Genomic DNA, 18,897 nt, shown 5'->3' with positions numbered 1-18,897 from the left:
ACCACAGCTCCCTCCAGGTGAACCCTATAAACCTTTTTTTTTTTTTTTTTTTTTTTTGTGTGTGTGTTTTGTTTTTTTAATTGCGTATAACCACTAATGTCTCAGTATAGAATTTACATAGTAAAGCTGGTAGTTCAACTGTTTCATCTTGGAATTCCTTCAGAGCTGTAACTGTATTTGTTTTTTTTTTGTTGTTCTATTTGATTACCATCTTCTGAGGCTGCAATTTGCTGTACATCCTTTGATATACCCCTTAAAGAAGGTCAGTATTGTGGAAACCACCTCTGTGGTGAACACAAATAGATAATCCATGAAGTTCTTCTGTAATGGCCAAATCTCTGAATTTTCCTTTTCTGCTTGATCATCTACTGACACAAAAAAGCGTCTTCTGAAAGATATCCTGCTCCTGATGTGTTAACAGGACTACGGAGTTTACTACATTTGCTGAGTACACTAATCATCACATTTTTACCCTTTTTGCAAGTTGATCCTCAAACTCTGCCAGCCTTGATTATTGTATTATTTTTTACTAATTATTGTATATGTATTTTTACACAGAGCTTTCCAGAGCACAATCTTCTTTATTTTATTTGGATAACTTTAAGAATCAAGACTTACTTCTGTTCATCTACATGACCTTGTTTTTTTTTTTTAAAATAAAGAAACTTCATGCAGACCTTTCTCAGTACTTTCTTGATAGTTGGTAACTGTTCTGCTTGCCTATGCCTATTAAGATAATCCCAAAGATGTTCTGGAACATAGTTCTGATGCTTGTTTGACATAATAGTTGATCAAGTATTCCTAGACATTTTGTTCTTGCCTTTGACTTGGACTGAACATGTATTGTAATCATCAAGTAAATGCCCTCACCAAATTGTGAAATTTACCTTTTACAGATAGAAATCGAATATTTCAAAGGAAGTTACCATCAAGAAAAGTAAGTATATGTCTTTGTCAGAGACAAGAAAGCAGCCTTACTGAGTAGCCAAGAGGATCGAAAATGCTGTGGGATGCTCTGTTTTACATACTGGACATGCTCAAGGACTTTAGCACGTAAGTGAAAGACAGTATACTATCCACGTGGAATGTGAAGGGGACATTCTGACAGTATTTCACATGGACTGTAAGCCTACAAATATTTTAGTATGCTTCAGCTGCCCACCAGCTCCAGAACTAGACAACTCCTGACGCTTTCCGTGTCTCTCCTCATCTGTAAGGACAGTGAGATGGTGCTTTCAGTGTATGAGCCTGCTCTAATTATTCAACTGAGGGTGAGTCTCATTTCTAGTAAAATTGATGGAAAATAATGAACATTGTACTGTACCCTTAAAAAAGTAAAAAAAAAAAAAACAACACCTCAACTGACTCAAAGCAAAAATAAAATTACAAAAAGAATACAGTTTAGATCAGATTTCCAGAAGAAATGAAAAGTCTAGCTTTTCACTTTTGTATACAGCTCAGGCTGGTATTATTTTCAGCAAGAATCTGAAGGCATGTTTAAAATTTTTGTACATTTATGCATTTATATACAAACCCAGAAAGTATTTTATCAATTTGAAACGCATACCCAATTTTCACATATTTTCAACATCCAAACATGCTGAATGATACCAATCCCAATCTTTTCTATCTAAATCTAATTCAAAATTGGATATAGAATTGTAGAATTGAGTTGAAAGGAACCCTTAAAGATCATCTAGACCAACTCCTGCAATGAACAATGATCTACAGCTAAATCAGGTTGCTCAGATCCTGGTGCAGCCTGACCTTGAATGTTTCTAGAGACAGGGCTTCCTTCTGTGGACAACCTGTTCCAGTGCCTCATCACCCTTATTATAAAAATCTTTTTCTTTCTCTGCAATCTTAATCTCCTCTCCTTCAATTTGAAAGTTAAAAAAAAAAAAAGACACTTAAAGACTTCTACGCACAAAGCAGAGTTTTGCACTTCCCTATATATGAGACTAGAAATGAAAAAGATCTTTCAATAGAAGACCTACAAAAGTAAAGAAATTAAGTACTCAGAAATTTTTTTTCCTCCTTATGGAATCCTGTGTATTAAGCAGGACTCCTTCTTCATATTTAGATGAAATAACAAATTGTTACAGCATTTTTAAAATCATAAGCTGCATATTCAGGATAACAAAACAAAACCAACATTAAGGTTTGACTGAAAAAAAAAAAAAAAAGACACAACATTCACAAAGGTAAACGTGAGATCATATTACACATGCAAAAAATATTTACTCAGCAGAACAAAGCATATGAATATGTATTTTTAAAGAGCTACAAAAAATGGGATATGAAAGCAACATGACTATTTAACAAACACCAAAACCTGACTTGTATGAGAAACAATGAATTGTCATGAGATATTAGTGGTTCATCATAAAGCATGCACACAGCAGAGTGCATGAGACTATTTCCAAGTTTTTCTTAACATAGGCAAAAAGGAGAGTTAAAAGCAGAAAGTCTTCAGCAGTATTTAAAAAGCTTGAAGGTAACAAATCTTCCTCTTGTACAAATGTGATAGGTCATGCTAGATTTATGTGACAAACAGAGAAGAGCTGGAGAAAGAGTGGTGTAAGATCTTACCACTAAGGGTGAAAATCTCAACTGCCTTGGGACTTTTTGACCATGGGATCTTGTTAAACAACTATAAAAGAAACATATTTTGGAGAAAAAAAAAATTCATCATATGTCACCTTTCAATTGAATATTCTTTTCTGATTTTTTTCCCAGATGACTTTTCACATACTCTCATGAAATTACTGTTTTACTATATATCGCATTTCCAATTTCCCTAAAACCTAAAAGGCCTACAAAGGTACTTATGTTCATCTACACTCGTGATCTGTAATTTAGTTAAGTCACATTAAAATGCAAATTCTTTGCTAGGCACATACAGTTCTCAAGATTTTGAGACCTCCCTCTCCACCTGTTTCTCTTGGCAATCCGAATAGCTTATTCTCAGAAATTGTTTTCTTCCCTTCCTGCAAAGAGGCGAACCCTATATATGCACACAGACCAAACAGCAAGATACCCAAACAATGAAATCAGCTTGCACTGGGCCAATCGATACAGGCTAAAAAATAGTTAAGAACACGTGAAGATTTCTAGGTATTTTTTAGAAGTGTTGATGCAAAGATAGCACAACTCTGAGAATTTTTGACTTATAATGTAACTATTAAACACACCACAAAACATGAAAGAAGCAGGCTGCTAGTATGCTACCAAGAAAAAGAACACTTAGAAGACATTTTTCTATGTAAATAAATTCAGAAAGTAAAAACTCACTCAAAATCATATACTAACAAATGCTTACATCTAAACGATTTTGTTTATTTGCTAGCAGTTTGCTAAGAGCAAGTTTTGATATTGGCATTCAGTAATGAAGAGGAAGAAGAGTTGTCCATCTAATTATATCATTTATTCTTAGATGCAACGTAAGAAAATCTCCCCAGAGAGTGGTTAGTGCAATTGCAAGCCATAACTAGATCAAAGTTCAGGTCACAAGCCCTGAATCAGACGCTGCAAACTTTAGGATGAATCACTGCAGAACTCCATGTACACTGCAAAATGGATGCACAGAACATACTTACATATTGATCATTTCCATTGACATCAACCCTATTCTTATGCCTCTGCTCAATGAGCCAAAGTTGTTGATTAATATTCAAGATTCTCTGCCAGATTTTTTTCTTAGCTAGCTTGGTTCTTCTGGTTGCCCTTTAGGGCATCCTTTTTTTAACATCTACATCATGAAAGTGAGACAGAAAGTGAGACAGCTTCCCAAATCATTCTGCTAATTTTTCTCATCTATTTACTACCTATTTATTGGTTTACTATGTGACAGAAGATAAAGACTCTTTAATATGTGTGAAGTTAAAATAATAATATTCTCTCCCTATAAAGAGCTTTTTCATTTGAGTTATTTAGTCTTACTGTGGCAAACTTATGAAACTGAGCAACAGAGACAAAAAAAAAAACAAAATTATTAAGATTGTGACTCAGTTTAAGGCCAGATTTTATCTGATGGATCATTCAGTAATTTGTATGCTACTTATCACTATTGTCCAATATATGTAACAGCACATCAGCAAACCTACTGTATTAAAATCAAAACAAGGACATGTAAGTTTATAATATAGCATTAAAGTTTTTACCATTTTAAACAGATCTGAGACCATTTTAAACAGATCTGTCATTTCAGAAGGGATACACTTGTGGTTGCAGAGCAATAAAAAAAAAAAAAAAAAAAAAAAAAAAAAACAGAAAAATATGGGAACTCCTCACTCATCCCAGCAGAGCTGTGCCAGATGAAAAGTAAAAAGACGTGTAAAGTTTTCAAATGCTAACACCAAAATGTAAAGAAAATACTCTTGAATTACACTGCAGAGGGTGTAATTCAGGGTAAGATAGGCAATAATAAGAAATAATATCAGAAATACAGTCGACAGAGAAATGGTATGCTTCATGTGATATACACATGTGTACAACTGCAGACTGAATAGGATGGTTAATTCTGAGATTCACTGATGGAAACAAAACTACCTTTATTCTTGCTTGATTGGTGTCTAATTTCTTAGTGGAGTTTCTCCAAAGCAAATATTTGTCAAACAGCAATACTTCTGCTCTTTTAGTATCCAGCTCTTAAGTGAAATAACTGCAAAATTTACATCTTTGAAGGCCAATAAAGCCTTCATACAAAAAATACAGCCAAGATTGCAAGAGAAATCAACCCCTTCTGCAATGACATCCTCCCTCAAAAACCTAAACTTACACCATTTTGGGGATGATGAAAGTCAAGAAACATTCAGCCCAGGAGCAATGATAAATACAGAGCTGCAGCCTGGCTTTTTTGTAACCAAGCACACAGGCAGATCTGCAGTTGAGCAGAATACCAAGCTGGTTGTGTGAATGCTGCCAGAGCACTCAGCCACAAGTGCTGAAATGATAACCCTTAGCCCTGCCTTAAAAAGATCATAATGAGGATGACATTTTGCTGAGAGGCTGACAGTGTTATCAGGAAGCCAAATTAAGTCAGTTGTCAAGACTTTTCTCCCAAAGCATAAAAGAAAACTTCCCCGTTCCTTTCCCATTCATTTTTATTTAAATCCATACCATAAGGGCTCTTAAAAGACATGTAAAGAACACCTTGCTTTGCAAGGCAAGATAACAGTTTCTATCCCCATTTCTACCTCATTTCTCATGGAAGTCTATAGATTTCAAAGGAAATAATTCATTAAGCTGTAGAAAATCTTTTCAATTGTATGTTTTCCTGTCAGAACACTAAAGAATTAAGCTTTAAACTTAGAATTTACACACATGCTTATATTTATATACATTTATACTCAGATGCATAAAAGCAAGTTCTTAGATACATTTTGACCATGCACCTTGTACAGATTTGTTGGTAAGAACACAGCCAAAAACAGGGACTTCCAAAGCCAGAGGTGGTGAATTTGTATTTAAAAAGCCTCCACAGAACTGCCCTGTAATTTGTATTTTTAGTCCACATATAGATCTACTTTTCACAACAATCCCGTGTCAAGGATTTCCAAAGCTTTCTTGCATTTATTTTCTTAACCTCCTGCTTGCTATTTTACGTTCCCTCATTCCAATACTGGGAGAGAAAAGACATGTTTCTTAGGATATCTTAGAGAACCCTTTCTCTCCTTAATTAATATTTCTCCTTAATTACTCCTTTTCCAACAAGTCCTACCTCATTTAATTGTTCTTTGTATGGAGCTAGTTCCTGTCTCTGCTCAATGTTGTTGCTCTATCCAGGAATTTTTGCACTTTTCACTTTTTTTTTTTTCTTTTTTTTTAGGAGGCAGCACATTAGATTTGTTTGCCATTTTGCTGTGTAAGAAACATTGAGGGACCTTCAGAAATTCTTCAAAGTAAATTCTTGTCTTTATTTCCTTGAACAACTTGCTTACGCCTGGCTATCTGCCTTTTTGGGATGACTTACGAATACGTTTAACAGAATGCTACCACCCCACACTGCTGAAGGATGCATCTGACCATTCAGTAGCTCAAACACTACATATTCTCATCTCTATTTCCTATATTCCATATGATTATTCTTTTGTTTTAGTTTTTCTTTTTTAATACACGGCAGAGTCCTCTCTCAAACTGCAGAGTTGCTTATTTGCTTTTAGAGTGAAACACAGCTAATGCCTATTGGAAATTCAGCTGATCTACTTCAAATTCTACCCAGCATTCAGTCAGTTTTCATCTGCAATTTTTAACAGATTTTTAAAAACTTCTGTCATTTTAAAATATTTCTACTACTTTAATACTGGACATTTTCATATTTATTGTGAAATTTTCTTAATTATTGACACTAGTAAAAATACTGGCCTACGGTAATGTCAATGGCCACAGCTATGTCACTTATGTCTTAACTGTACTACTAATCAAAGCTCTTAATAAGAAAAGGCTTAAAAATTTAAAGAGTACCGTTCTCCTTATATAAAATCTTAGACGGGAAAAGGAAGTGTGTGTCATACAGTGCTTTGAATACAACACACAATTGGACTTCAGAGAACTTTCATGTTTTTGCACTACAGTAAACATCTGTCTCTGAAAATTTTTGTTAAGCTGTTCTCCTGAGCAAGTCTGACCACCCGTATTCAGGAGAGGAGATACCTGCCTGAGAATGGAAACAATGAATATATACCACCCTCTATTTTCCTTAGTGTAAAAAAGACAGACGTGCAGCTTGAGAGCTGATTTCCATTGATACTTAGACTCTGACTAAAGCATTTAGGAATAGAAGCAAAAAAAAAAATAATTTAGGCAGCAGATGTATTTTGGTCGGTTAACGTGAAACAACTCTCCTGCTAGTAAGAAAAAAGAAAGCAGAGTCAAGGAAGAAATATCATAAGGCTCGTTTCAAAACAGCTGAGCTGTTTTACTCAACTGTGTGTTGAAACACCTAAAAGAATACGTTACTCCGCTGATAGGCTCACATGCTTGGACAAAACTGCGTGCCAGGACATTCCTTACTAAATTAGTGACTAATCAGATGTTGCACTGGGAAACACATCCTCACGTGTTACAACAAACACGGCTGCAACATCAAAAAAGTAGAAGAGCCAATGACTATAAGTTCTTATGTCCTCGGTAAATAATTTCCATCATGCGTTTGAAATCTAATGCCTGTATTTGGCAAACCAGATGCAATTAAAGGTCAAAACCTTATTGCTATATAAACTCAACTACACTTACACTGATCTTACTTCTGATTGCCATCGTTCTAAAGGTTCTGTGCAATGAAGCCCTCTTCCTTCCACAGCAACATCCAGTACGTATTTATAAATGCCTAGTTTCAATATTCAGAAGAGTTGTAAGAAACATTTATTGAGTTCTCAAATTAACTGAAGTTGACTTTTTTTCCCCCCCCCCCCTCTTCTTACCCTCAATTTTCCATCCACCTTTCAAATTATTTAGAATTTGAATATTTGGCAGTAGTTCACCCAGAAGGGCTGTTGGGGAACTGCCTATTTTCTCTTTGTATAAAATATTCTTGCAGCATTTAGGAAGCCTACTGCTAATGGAAAACTCTGTAATTCTACACTCTTTACAACCTGTGTTTTTGCTGTTGAATTATAAAGCAGTACAAAATATTACTTAAATAATCCAGTTTATCAAATCACATACAATAGTACAGAAAAGCAAACTTCCTAAGCAGAAAAATGAGGCACAGATTCAATGATTTATGTCTCAAAGTTTGCTAAAACTGTGCATTGTCTGCAGAATAACCTGAAGACTGCTGAAATCAATGCTCAGGGTCAGCCCACAGAACAATTTATGTTCATAAGAAACATTTATATACATACATTCTCATAATCACTTTTGCTGATCCACATGGCAAGTAAAATTATGTTTGGTATCAACTGTCACAAGCAAATGCCTATGATAAATAAACTTATGTCAGAGTTAGGGCTTTGATTTGGTAGCCTTTTTATACAGGGAACAAACCTTATTTTTCTCTGAAAATACTAAAATAACGAAGACAACACTTCTTCCTATGGGAAACGGGTAATTTAGAACAATATTGAATGAAGCAAAAAGCTAATTGCACTTGTAGCAGAAAAGCATCTTTCACATTTTTGTTTAGCATAACCCATACCATTTGCTTTTCAAGCAGTCTTGATATTATTATATCAAAATATACAATATGACTAAGCTTGCTAACTGCTCTTATGGGATTTTATTCCAATATGTGACTTGTTTCTGAAAAGCAACTCCAAAACTAAACAGTCCATTTTTCTGAATCCTAAAAGTAGCATCTCTATTTAGAGTAACACTGGGGGCTCCCTGAATGTTATAGTTTATAAATACCCTTTAAGATGACAAGTCAAATGACTTCAGGATTGCAAGTTATCTCTCACAGTTGTTCAACTGTTAAAATGGAAAGTGGTAAGAATAGAATAAAAATATCCATGGTGAAAATGTTACATGTGCAATGGAATAAACATAGAGAATAGGGCACATGAACACTGCCATTAATCTTTTCACTTCCATTTACTCTCTACCCTTTAAAAAGGTCAGTATTGTGAACCCTGCTGATGAGCAATACATCACTCTGTTCAAAGCTCCACGGTGATCAGAAATGCAGTCTCCCCCTCATGAGCTGTCTCACACTTACTGCAATGATATTCTCTAGATCAGGTGTTAATCATTCCATGCAACCCTTCCTAATTATAAAGAACCTCTTAAAAATATATACGAGGCAAAAAGAAAGAAAAAAAAGAAAAAAAAGAAGAGATTTCTTTTGCAAACAGAACAAATCCCTGAGGCAAGCAAGCATGCTCAACAACTGATTAGCGATCACAAAGGCTGTTCCTGTGTCTGGACAACAGTCCAAATAGAATATATGGTGTAACTCTGCAAAGAGTCACAAAAGTGACATTTTGGCTACTTCACTTTTCTGTTGTGTTTAATGAGGTGTGGTACCTTGTATTCCTAACACAACACCGCTACTTGTTAACCATTTCAAGAACACAACAACATGCAATTAAGGTTCATCTTTCTAGAAAAATGGATGATATGTTTTACTAAATCTGCCTGAGCTCTCTTCGATTCTTTAAAATAGAAATAGCCTTACTGACTCTGGGAGTTTGGAGCTGCCCTGAAAAAGGATATTCTTCAGCAGAAATTGACTTCTAATTTACAGCATCTGCAATGCTTTGGAATACAATCCATCAACTTCAAAACAATTAAAAGATTGTGCTCCAACTAGTAACCCAATTTTTGTATATCAATATACAGCTACTTCTGCATACACACACCTACAAATTGCAACACATTCAAAATGGATCTCCACCATAAATTAGAAAATCCTATTTGAATCCTATTCATTCAAATATCTTTTTGCTGTAAGAATAAATACTCTGGGTGAGAGCTGAAGCAGGGAATTGCAAGCACTTCCTTACAGAATGCTGCAGTTGTATCTATCTATTCCCCTGTCTGAGCCTGGTAGGAAGTACATTACAACCCTTCAAAAGACAGTTTATAACTTGAGGCTGAGTTCAACACTTGACTAGAAGTCCATTTGTCTAAGAAAGAATACTACTTTTTGGCTGATGTTTTTACAAAAATATGTTTAAACCTTCTGGATCTTTCAGCTGGAATGATCTTTATCTAAGATATGAGGGGGCTTTGTCACTTCCCCCAAGTACACTTCACTTCAAGTTTCACTTTCTTATAGAGGAAATACATCTCATTCACGACTCTGGGCGTGTTTTTCTATAATACTTTTAGGCCAGCGGCCAAAGTAAGTTACTCTTCTCTACCCTGCCTCTGAAGCACACTATAATAAACTCTGTCAACAGAAAAGAGTAAAAAAAAAAAAAAAAAAAAAAAAAAAAAGTAATAAAGCAAAAGGCTATATACTACAAGTGCAATAATACTCAAATTTGACAGCAACGTATATAAGTGTGTGTTTGAAGCTGATAATTTCCAAGGAATTTTGAATAAGCAGGAAAAGTGCAAGAGATGCTATACTTAGCAAACAGAATTCAGTATTTCTCAGAAAGCCGTACTACTCAAAAACGGTCTGTGAACAACATCGTCTTCAATTCAGGAAGTATTTTCCCTTTCTTCTACTCAGTTGACACTCTTTGAGTGGCTCTTGCACCCCAGAACAAGTAAAGTAAATAACTATTTCAGAGATCCTTCAAAGCATACAAAAAGACACAGCCCCAGCAGTTCTCTACAGTTTTCAAGATACAGTTTTCCTACTGCGATGTTCACAATCTTAAGAAATCATTCCGTGAAGATGGGACAGATCAATATTTTAAGAGAAGTTTGCAGTTTTCACCTATGACTAAAGTTCTTCCTACGAAGCCAGCACAAGTGAGAGCACATTTTACTTACCCTATAGTGAGATTTCTAAAGCTTTCTCTCATGCTGAGAAATACTGCTGATAATATTGCCGTGTACTAAAGTACTAAAAAGTGAAAGACCTTGCTGAAAACTTGGTAAAATACAGGCAACTGGATGTTTTTGCACTGGATATTCTTGCACTATACAAGAGAGCAAATTCAACTGCAGGATCGCCATACTTGCTCTTGCCTAAGACAGAAGAATAGATGTAGGCATCTGCTTTTGAGCTAGTGCAAGTGGAGAAAGGGACAAGTGGCACAGGAGAGCTCCACAGCAACTGGCCATTCCAGCAGTTTTATCTGTCTGAATCTCTGGTTCATTTCCTCACCCACCTCTTCCCTGTAATTGACTGTGTTCATTTTATTGCTGTTCCTTCAACTCATCCATTTCTAGAAGCTGTTCTGTTTTCTTAATTCTGGAAATAAGCTGATGTAAAAAATACAAAAATCAAAACAACTTGGGAGGTTGCATTTTTTCCTCACTGGTGATAATATGGGTATTATGAGACGTGCCAGCGAGAATGAAACAGCAATCTCAGAATTGGGTCAGCTCAGAATTAGCACTTCTTAGGTTCACAACGTACAAAGTCTCCTAGTTGCACTCATAGACACCTTTAACAGAACTGCTTTTTTGGCACAGTAGATCCATAAACATTCTTACAAATAAGTGAAAGGTGACTATAGCACCACACTTACTCAAAAATTAAATATGAAGTAGAGCTGACTTTACTGTATGTTATAAATTGCTGAAGAAAGGCTGACTTAGGCTTATGTAAAGTGATGAGTAAAGGCTGTATTTCCACTCTCTCATCATTACAAAGCAAGCATTTTTTCAACTGAGTGCAATAGTTCATTTCTATCAATGAGTAACAAAGGAAATTAATTACTGAGTCACATTTGCACAGGATGTAGCATACCCTGCAGTCTGCAAAGACTGTATTTATGTTAGGTACTCATTTCACACATTCAATCACCGATGCAGTGACTTCACATGAATAAAAGTATTTAAAATCTAGTTTATTTAAGCACAGTAAGAATACATACATGTCTTACGGTGCTGGTGCTCAGATGACCTATTTTTCAACACAAGGCAGACTGACAAAATGATAGGTATAAGGATTTTTGGAAGCCTCCATGTGAAATTTCCTGTTCCACACTATTTCTCCTGATTTATTCAGAAAATAACATTCGTTATTCGATATAAAAAAGAATGTTTCAACAATTAGAAACAATTAATGAAATGTCCTGTCAACAGGAGTTGTGAGACCAAGAAACAACTGTCAAACCAGACTATGCAAACTACTCCTCTGCATCTTTATATTTAAAGATCTGTCCAAAAACGCTTTCGCTATCAGAAGAACAGGGAAAAAAAAAATCAGAAGTAAGCAAAGGTAACCTCCTCCTTTGTATCTCAGTCCTGCAAAACCAAACGATGTGTAAACATGTAGATCTGTCAGAGCTCTCTAAATAGCTTGCAATAGTCTCTAGATAACCCTTGATAATTTTGACTACAAGTAGGCAATATGTTCAGAAATATTATCAGAGGAAAGGATAGGAAAGGAAGGAGTAAAGTGTTTATCCAAGAGCTGTGTTGCCCATATGCAATCCCCACAAGGTAACACATTCTATTGAAAAGCCATACCAAAGGGCAGGTATCAGAAACGCCCCGTTATATGAGACTGACGTGTCCTTAGTATTTTCCTGCAATATCTGTTCTAATCTTTCAAATGTCTCAGAGGAAATATCCTGGGAGGAGTGGCAGAAACTACAGAGGACAGAATGAGGGTTCAAGGAGGTGCTTGGATTGGAATATGCCAGGAAACCAATCAACCAGTCAAACTCATCAAGGAAGTATGATATTTGATAAGACAAATGGATGAATGCAAAAACAGGAATACAAAACAAGCAGTATAGAGAAAAAGGAGAATGTTCACAACAGAATCTAAGCTACTCGAGTTCTCTGCAATAGTTTTAGAGAAAATAAATCTATGCCTGGAATGTGTTTGCAAGATACAGCATAATTGATCTCTTATAACTGACAATGACAAGGCCTTGGTTTGGGGCATCATGGTAGGAAATATATGGATGCTATGAGAAAAGCAACATGAACCATCAGTTTCTGAAAGCCTAACTCATAAATCAGGAAATATCAAATTGGGGTAATGGAATATATCCTAGCAAAAAAAAAGTTAAAGAAACTCCAGTAAAATTCCCCTGGTCCCTCGTTTCAGCCAGTACTTCCTCAGAAGTTACTCCCTTTCTTGCCACCAGAAGAATGCGTCAGCTTTATTTCTTAGCTGATAGAGACAGAAGGCTAGTTAGGCTTACTTAAGGAAGTACGCCATGTTTGTTTGGTGGCCAGGCAATTCCAGCATTTTTATTCTTATTTATTCCGTGCATTCTGTATAATGAAAAGTGTTTTGCTCCTGGAGATGAGAGAGAGGAAAATGTCTGTTGTGGCTAAGGCAGAATCACGTTGCAGACAAAGCACTAGAGAACCACAGGATGCGGATCTGACTTCAAAAGTTCTCAAGTTACTTTCGCTGCGAGAAGAGATCAGTTGGATACAAGCATTACTTCTGGAAAACACACACAAAAACTAACCAAAGAAACAAACTCAGCCAAATAACCTAACTACTGCCAAAGAGACAGAACATTTGCAAAGGTTGCAACATCTCCTACGTTTCCCCTCCTCTCAAAGAAGAACCTATCAACTAAAAAACAGGGACACGTGTAGGAAAATGTATTCAATGTTTTCCAGACTTCAAGAGCGATTCTTCTGCCAAAGTTATAACCTTCCTATTAAATCTGTATTACTTTTCATTCCTGTAGGAAAACTTAACACACAAAATATTACGAAAAGCTGATTTTGTAGTTTACCAAATGTAGAAATAAACTCTGGAGAACACTCTACCTGAGAACAAAAGGAACAATTTGGAAACATCCAGCTAGGAAGTAGGAGAAAGATCATGCAGTATAAAAACAAAAATTCAAGTTTTTATAACGTCTATCTTTTTTATACAATCTGCAGGTGCTTGACCATTTACATATAATGAATTTCTGTGATTTGGGAAAAAAAAACATGCAAGCTACTATCTGAATTTTGACAATGCATTATTTAAAAGAGAAGATAATTACCTTTTTATATTTGAACAGAACAGCAGCTACTGTATAAATAACATCTGTTTGAAATGCAAATAAAACACTATTTTCATTTGCTAAGACTGTAGTTCCACAGGTATGTATCCATTCTCTGTAGGATGCAAACCACTTCTTACATGAAGAACATCTGGGAAAGTCATACTTGTAAGCAGAACTTTTTGAGGTATAATGACTAGCTTTTATTCAGCTATGCATACTTTTCAATATAAACTGTTAAAAACATACGGGCTAAGAGAAAAGAACACTTCATAAAATATTAGGAGTGGAAGCCTGTGATTACACCTGATTCGTTCAGAATACACTGAAACAAAAAAGGCAATATTTGCATTCTGAAGCCTAATTTTATTTCTTAGACTATAGTCTGTGTGCCCTTAAGTTGTGGGTCTGTTTTTGTTTGGTTTGGTTGGTTTTCTTGGTTTGTTTTTTAAATCTGTTAACAGACTTAATGCAGCTGAGTACTGCCATGTGAAGAACAGATTTAGTCCAGATGATCAAACCAAGACCAAAGGTTTTAGCAACAGAAACTGATACTCTTAGTCTGGTTTCAGTACTGACACAGAGGTGACTGGCCTTGGTTTACTTTAGCTTTGTTATTACCTTCAGCATCAAGGAGATTAATTAACACACAATAAACAAAAGCATTTCTGTAACAACCTTGATTCTGTTTAGATTTCCTAATGGAAATCTCTTATTTCCTCTTATTTCCTAATCTGCTAATCTTCAGATGGATCTTTTACAAACACCCTGAAGGAAAGAACACTCATCTTGATATATGATTAAGTATATCCTCAAAGTATCAAGAGTGATCTGAAGACAGAATCATACTGTGAGGAATAATCGTTTCAGAGAAACTGTCTGCATACATAGAGGTAGAAGTAAATCCAGTCCCTGGGCTTGCTTGTCAGCCCCTACAGCTTTTATGTCTGTGTATGGCATTCCAGCACATTACTGCAAGAGATACAGCAATGCATCGTTCTAACATGACATCCTTAAGATCAACAAGCCTTTAGAACAACAGGAAATACTGACACAAAACTTTATGCTCCTTGTCATCTCACCTAGGTGTACAGCATATTGAAGGGAAACAAAAGTTACCATTAAGGCATAACGTGCCTGAAGGCTGATTAGGTATCTCATTTAGGATAAGACAAATCACGTTATGTGTCTCACAAAGTATTTCCACTCTTCTCAATTGATCATGGAAAACTAGGTAGACTAGATACAAAAACATTTACTGAATTAATCTCAGGCTATCTTAAACCAATGCAGCAGGCAAAGCATATATGATAATCAGAGGTATGTAATGCCTCAGACACAATAAATGAAGCACATTCTCAGTGTAAAGAATAGACCTTCACATGTGCTCTAACCCTTACAATACAGACAAACTTCTACGCACTGGGCTAACACAAGTGTAAAATTTATGCAGGTCAACAGATGAACCCAGGGCTTAGAGAGGTACAGCCTGAATTTGAAGTTGCTTTAGCAAGGAAGGGATGCAGCATCTGCTGGCCCAGAAATGGATACAGTTGCCTATCAAGTAATGACACTTGTTCACCTGCAAGTGAATAGCAATCTTGACACTTTGGGAGGTCACATCTATCACCACAGCAAACTCTTAGGAAAGAAGTGTCTGAATGAGGGACTGCAGGGGTGGCAAAAGACAGGAGAGTTCTGGACAAGAGCCTCCATATGTCTGTATGCTTCTGCCAGCAGGGATACTGTCTAAGAAAAATCCAGGATGGCTAACTACCAAGCAGAGTCTCACAATAAGCTCATGTTTTTCAGCATGGAGCACTAAGCTGCTTCAGTTACTAGTTAGAAGCACCAACCAAGACGTGCCTTTTCGCTTGCAGCATTCCTTTGTTTCCTTACAGAAGTCTAAATCTTGACTGGTCTGATAAAACAGAACAGCAACGGATACTGTTCGGGATGCTGTGTATTCTTAGTTTTCCCTTCCCTTGGGAGCACATGGGAATGTGCAAGTCCATTTGACAGGCAAGCACCACTCAGGGAAGAAAGCGTCTTCTCATTTGAAATCAGAGCCAGGAGAACCCTCCCAGACAACTGGAAGTAGGATCAGATACAGAATGCACTGAGAAAAGTTCAGAATGAGATCTCATCCTTATTTGGTTTGAAAATTTTTAACTCCATATGGTATTAAAAGACTCTACTACAAACAAAAGTCCCATGTCTCCTTACACAGACACGTTGCAACTGGGAGACTGCTAGCATTCCCATTGGAAGCAAGGCAATGATAAAGAAGAAAGGCCATGTCACGCTGCCTAGTCAGCAGTGCTCAATAAAGATAAAGCAGAACTGAAAGCAAATGCAGCAAATCAACAGTAACTCTGCTGAAGGACTCTTAATGCTTAGTTCAGTGCTTAGAGTGTACCTGCAGCAGAAGGGATATGCAATATAGATGGACGTTGAAAAAAAAATGCAAGTATCAGAACAAAGATAATTAATCATCCAATTTCAAATGATCACAACGGTTAACTGCAAACATAAAGCCTTAAAGCATGCCATTTTACTCCTAAAATCCTCATAAAGCTGCGCCACCATTTGTGAAACATCACAATGATACTAGGTTTTAAAAACAGAATTGTGTAACACCAAGCACTATTTTTTCCGTTGTAAGAACACATGACTGCGCTCAGAAACAGCAAACATGGTAACTACTCAAAAACCAACACCTTTAGGACACAGCGGCACCTGAGATCACACTGTAATGGTACTGAGTATCACACAGAATCATGTCAAGAGAGAAAAAAAATCAGGAATTTAAAGGTAAAAAAAAAAATAAAATAAAGAAGGAATTAATGAAAGGTAAAAAGGAATTAAATAAGATCATATTACACTGTGTTACAAAAAGCAGCATATTTAGGATTGGGAAAAATCTCTGAGCATCTACTGTAAAACTTACATAAACAAAAACTATATCCTAAAATTGAGACTAAGTTTCAAAAGCAATGCCTTACAAAGGAGGCATGACTTTCAGAGCAGCCCTCGTACTTGCAAGGACTTCCTCTCACGTTGCATGACTTCTTAGTCTCGGTAAGAGCATTTTGAGAGACCTTGCTGAAAGCCTAATAGGAAATCCAGGTTAATTTTCATGAATATCAGCGTCCATCTGCAGTATTGTTGACTCTTTGAAAGTACAGAAGATTGGTGATGTGATTAAGAAATTCTGCTTGCTGTCCCCCAGTGCACAGTACAGCACACATACATGTCCTTCACTAAATTTTCTGACCATTTGCACAGAACAGATTTGTCTTTACTGACATTTTGTATTACTCTGTCATACGTTCTCTAAAAATAGATGCTTCTTTAGACACTTCACAATCCTCTGGTGTTAAGGTGGCTTTGAGAGCTTATCACCAGAAGTGAAATTTCAACTGCTGCACCCTAACTTTAAGCTATGTGCTAACTTTAAGTAAAGTCACATAAAGACTGCATTTGTTTGCAGTGTGGGTGCAGTATGGGGTCTTTTTTTTTTTTTTGCTTTATTTTTTTGCTGAATGTCTGTTACTGGGTTGAAATTAACTGTTTTTAAACACTGGGGCCTGGGGCTTCACTGCTCTTTGTTTTCTATGGGCTTGGACATGAAAGACCATTTTCATGTTAGCTTACAAGGGCTGTTTCAAAAGTAAATCCTTCTATTTTATGATATTGGCCCACAAGGTTAGAGGCAGATGTTGGTGGAACGGTATTAGAGGCTGAACATTCCCACCAAAATTCCATTAGGTTTTGTTGCTGTGTGACACATGGCAGCAGAGAGGCAGCTGGACAAAATGGCGCCTGACATGAAAGCGCATGTGAAGCAAAGGTACATCATTGAATTCCCCTCCTTGAAAAAAAAAAAAAAAAAAGCACACCTATTGACATTCCCTGACACTCGCTGAATGTTTATGGAGACCAAGAAGTGGAAGCAAGCACAGTGAGGTGGAGACTGGTATGTTTCTGCAGTGGCAACAATGACTTGAAAAACAAGCCGTATTCCGGACAGACAGCGACGCACAACTGCCATACCAGGAAATGAAGAGTTCTTGCTGATAACTAGTGACAATGCATAGCTAAGGGTGATGACTATGCTGAAAACAGTGTACTGTAGCTGAGAATTTGCTCTATCAAATAGTGTTGCGCTCTTTTCACACTTGTACTTTCCATGGCAATAAAAGGAAGGCATTACTTTCAGACCAACCTACATAAAGCTAAAATACGATTTTGAACTGTCTGGGTAAAATTCTGGGGCAAGAGGTAAGCAGTATGATGGGTCTCCTTACTATGCTAAATGATTCTAGTAAAGAGGAAGATCAACTGCAAAGAATCACAGAACTTCAACGATATATTTGCCAAAAGACACAAATCACTGAATCACAGAATGGCCAAGGCTAAAAGGGACCTCAAGGATCATGAACGTCCAACCTCCCTGCCACAGACAGGGCCACCAACCTCCCCATTTAATACTAGACCAGGCTGCCTAGGAAAATAGAAGTAAACATAGAAGTATTCCCATGAAATAGAGGCAAATGCAAAGAGACTCATCCTGAAAAAGGAACCTTAAATACCACACAGACATTAAGGTGCCCGTTGTTATATGTCCATGTAAACATCAATTCGGTGCTCAGTAGAGGTTAAAAAAGCCAATCTAACATTAGGATTTGACGGAGACCAGCTCAAGACGCCTGGGACAGACGGGCTTAGGCTCTGGTGGCGCAAGAAGCAAAGTTTATTGTTGTTACAGGGTTTTTATATCTTTTAGCTACAGGAGTATACAATACTTAAATCAGATAACATTCATGCAGCTGACAGCAATACATCATTACTTAATTAGCTCTTTGTGGATTATGGTCAGTACAGTGATCAAAAGGTGTTCTCTCCACAGAACACGTTCTGCTCTTGGTCATGGAACGAAGAAGCTGTAGCTTATGCTTGCCAGTTTCACATGGCAGTCCTTCCCTTTCAGGAGGGGCTGCATGTTTCACGTGGCAGTCCTTCCCGCATGTTTCACATGGCAGTCCTTCCCTTTCAGGAGGGGATGCATGTTCCACATGGCAGTCCTTCCCTTTCAGGAGGGGCCGCGTGTTCCCTGTTTGACCCTTTCAGGCCAGCCAGGTCTGTTTTGCTTAACAGTCTTCCTCAAGGATTTATCATGAGGGCATTTTTATTCTAATGCATAGCCCAAGGTCTTCAAGCTAAACAACTGTGAACTCTGTCCCCACATCATCAACATGACAGAAATGGAAGAAAAGTCACAAAAGGCACAATGAAGACACCAAAGGTACAAAGAGCCTCTGTTCTCATAATAATTAAATTTGTGGACTTCGCAGAACAG

The 18,897-nt window shown here is 36.8% G+C and overlaps 1 protein-coding gene across 2 annotated transcripts in view; it reads right to left on the bottom strand.

Annotated features, from left to right (window-relative positions):
* Positions 1-18,897, bottom strand: part of RETREG1 (reticulophagy regulator 1) — a 58,973-nt gene that overhangs the window by 28,509 nt on the left and 11,567 nt on the right. Inside the window, exon 1 of one of the 2 annotated variants that reach the window (XM_052703791.1) lies at positions 4,781-4,800. The exons of the other annotated variant lie outside the window; for it this stretch is intronic. Coding sequence (XP_052559751.1) covers positions 4,781-4,785 — 5 coding nt within the window. The 5' untranslated portion in view covers positions 4,786-4,800. Of the gene's footprint in view, positions 1-4,780; positions 4,801-18,897 lie in introns of those variants that run through there. 2 annotated transcript variants of the gene reach the window in all.

This window comes from Tympanuchus pallidicinctus, unplaced genomic scaffold (genome assembly GCF_026119805.1).
Source record: "Tympanuchus pallidicinctus isolate F22 unplaced genomic scaffold, pur_lepc_1.0 scaffold5, whole genome shotgun sequence".
Classification (NCBI taxonomy): domain Eukaryota; kingdom Metazoa; phylum Chordata; class Aves; order Galliformes; family Phasianidae; genus Tympanuchus; species Tympanuchus pallidicinctus.
This window is presented reverse-complemented; position numbering and strand designations above follow the sequence as displayed.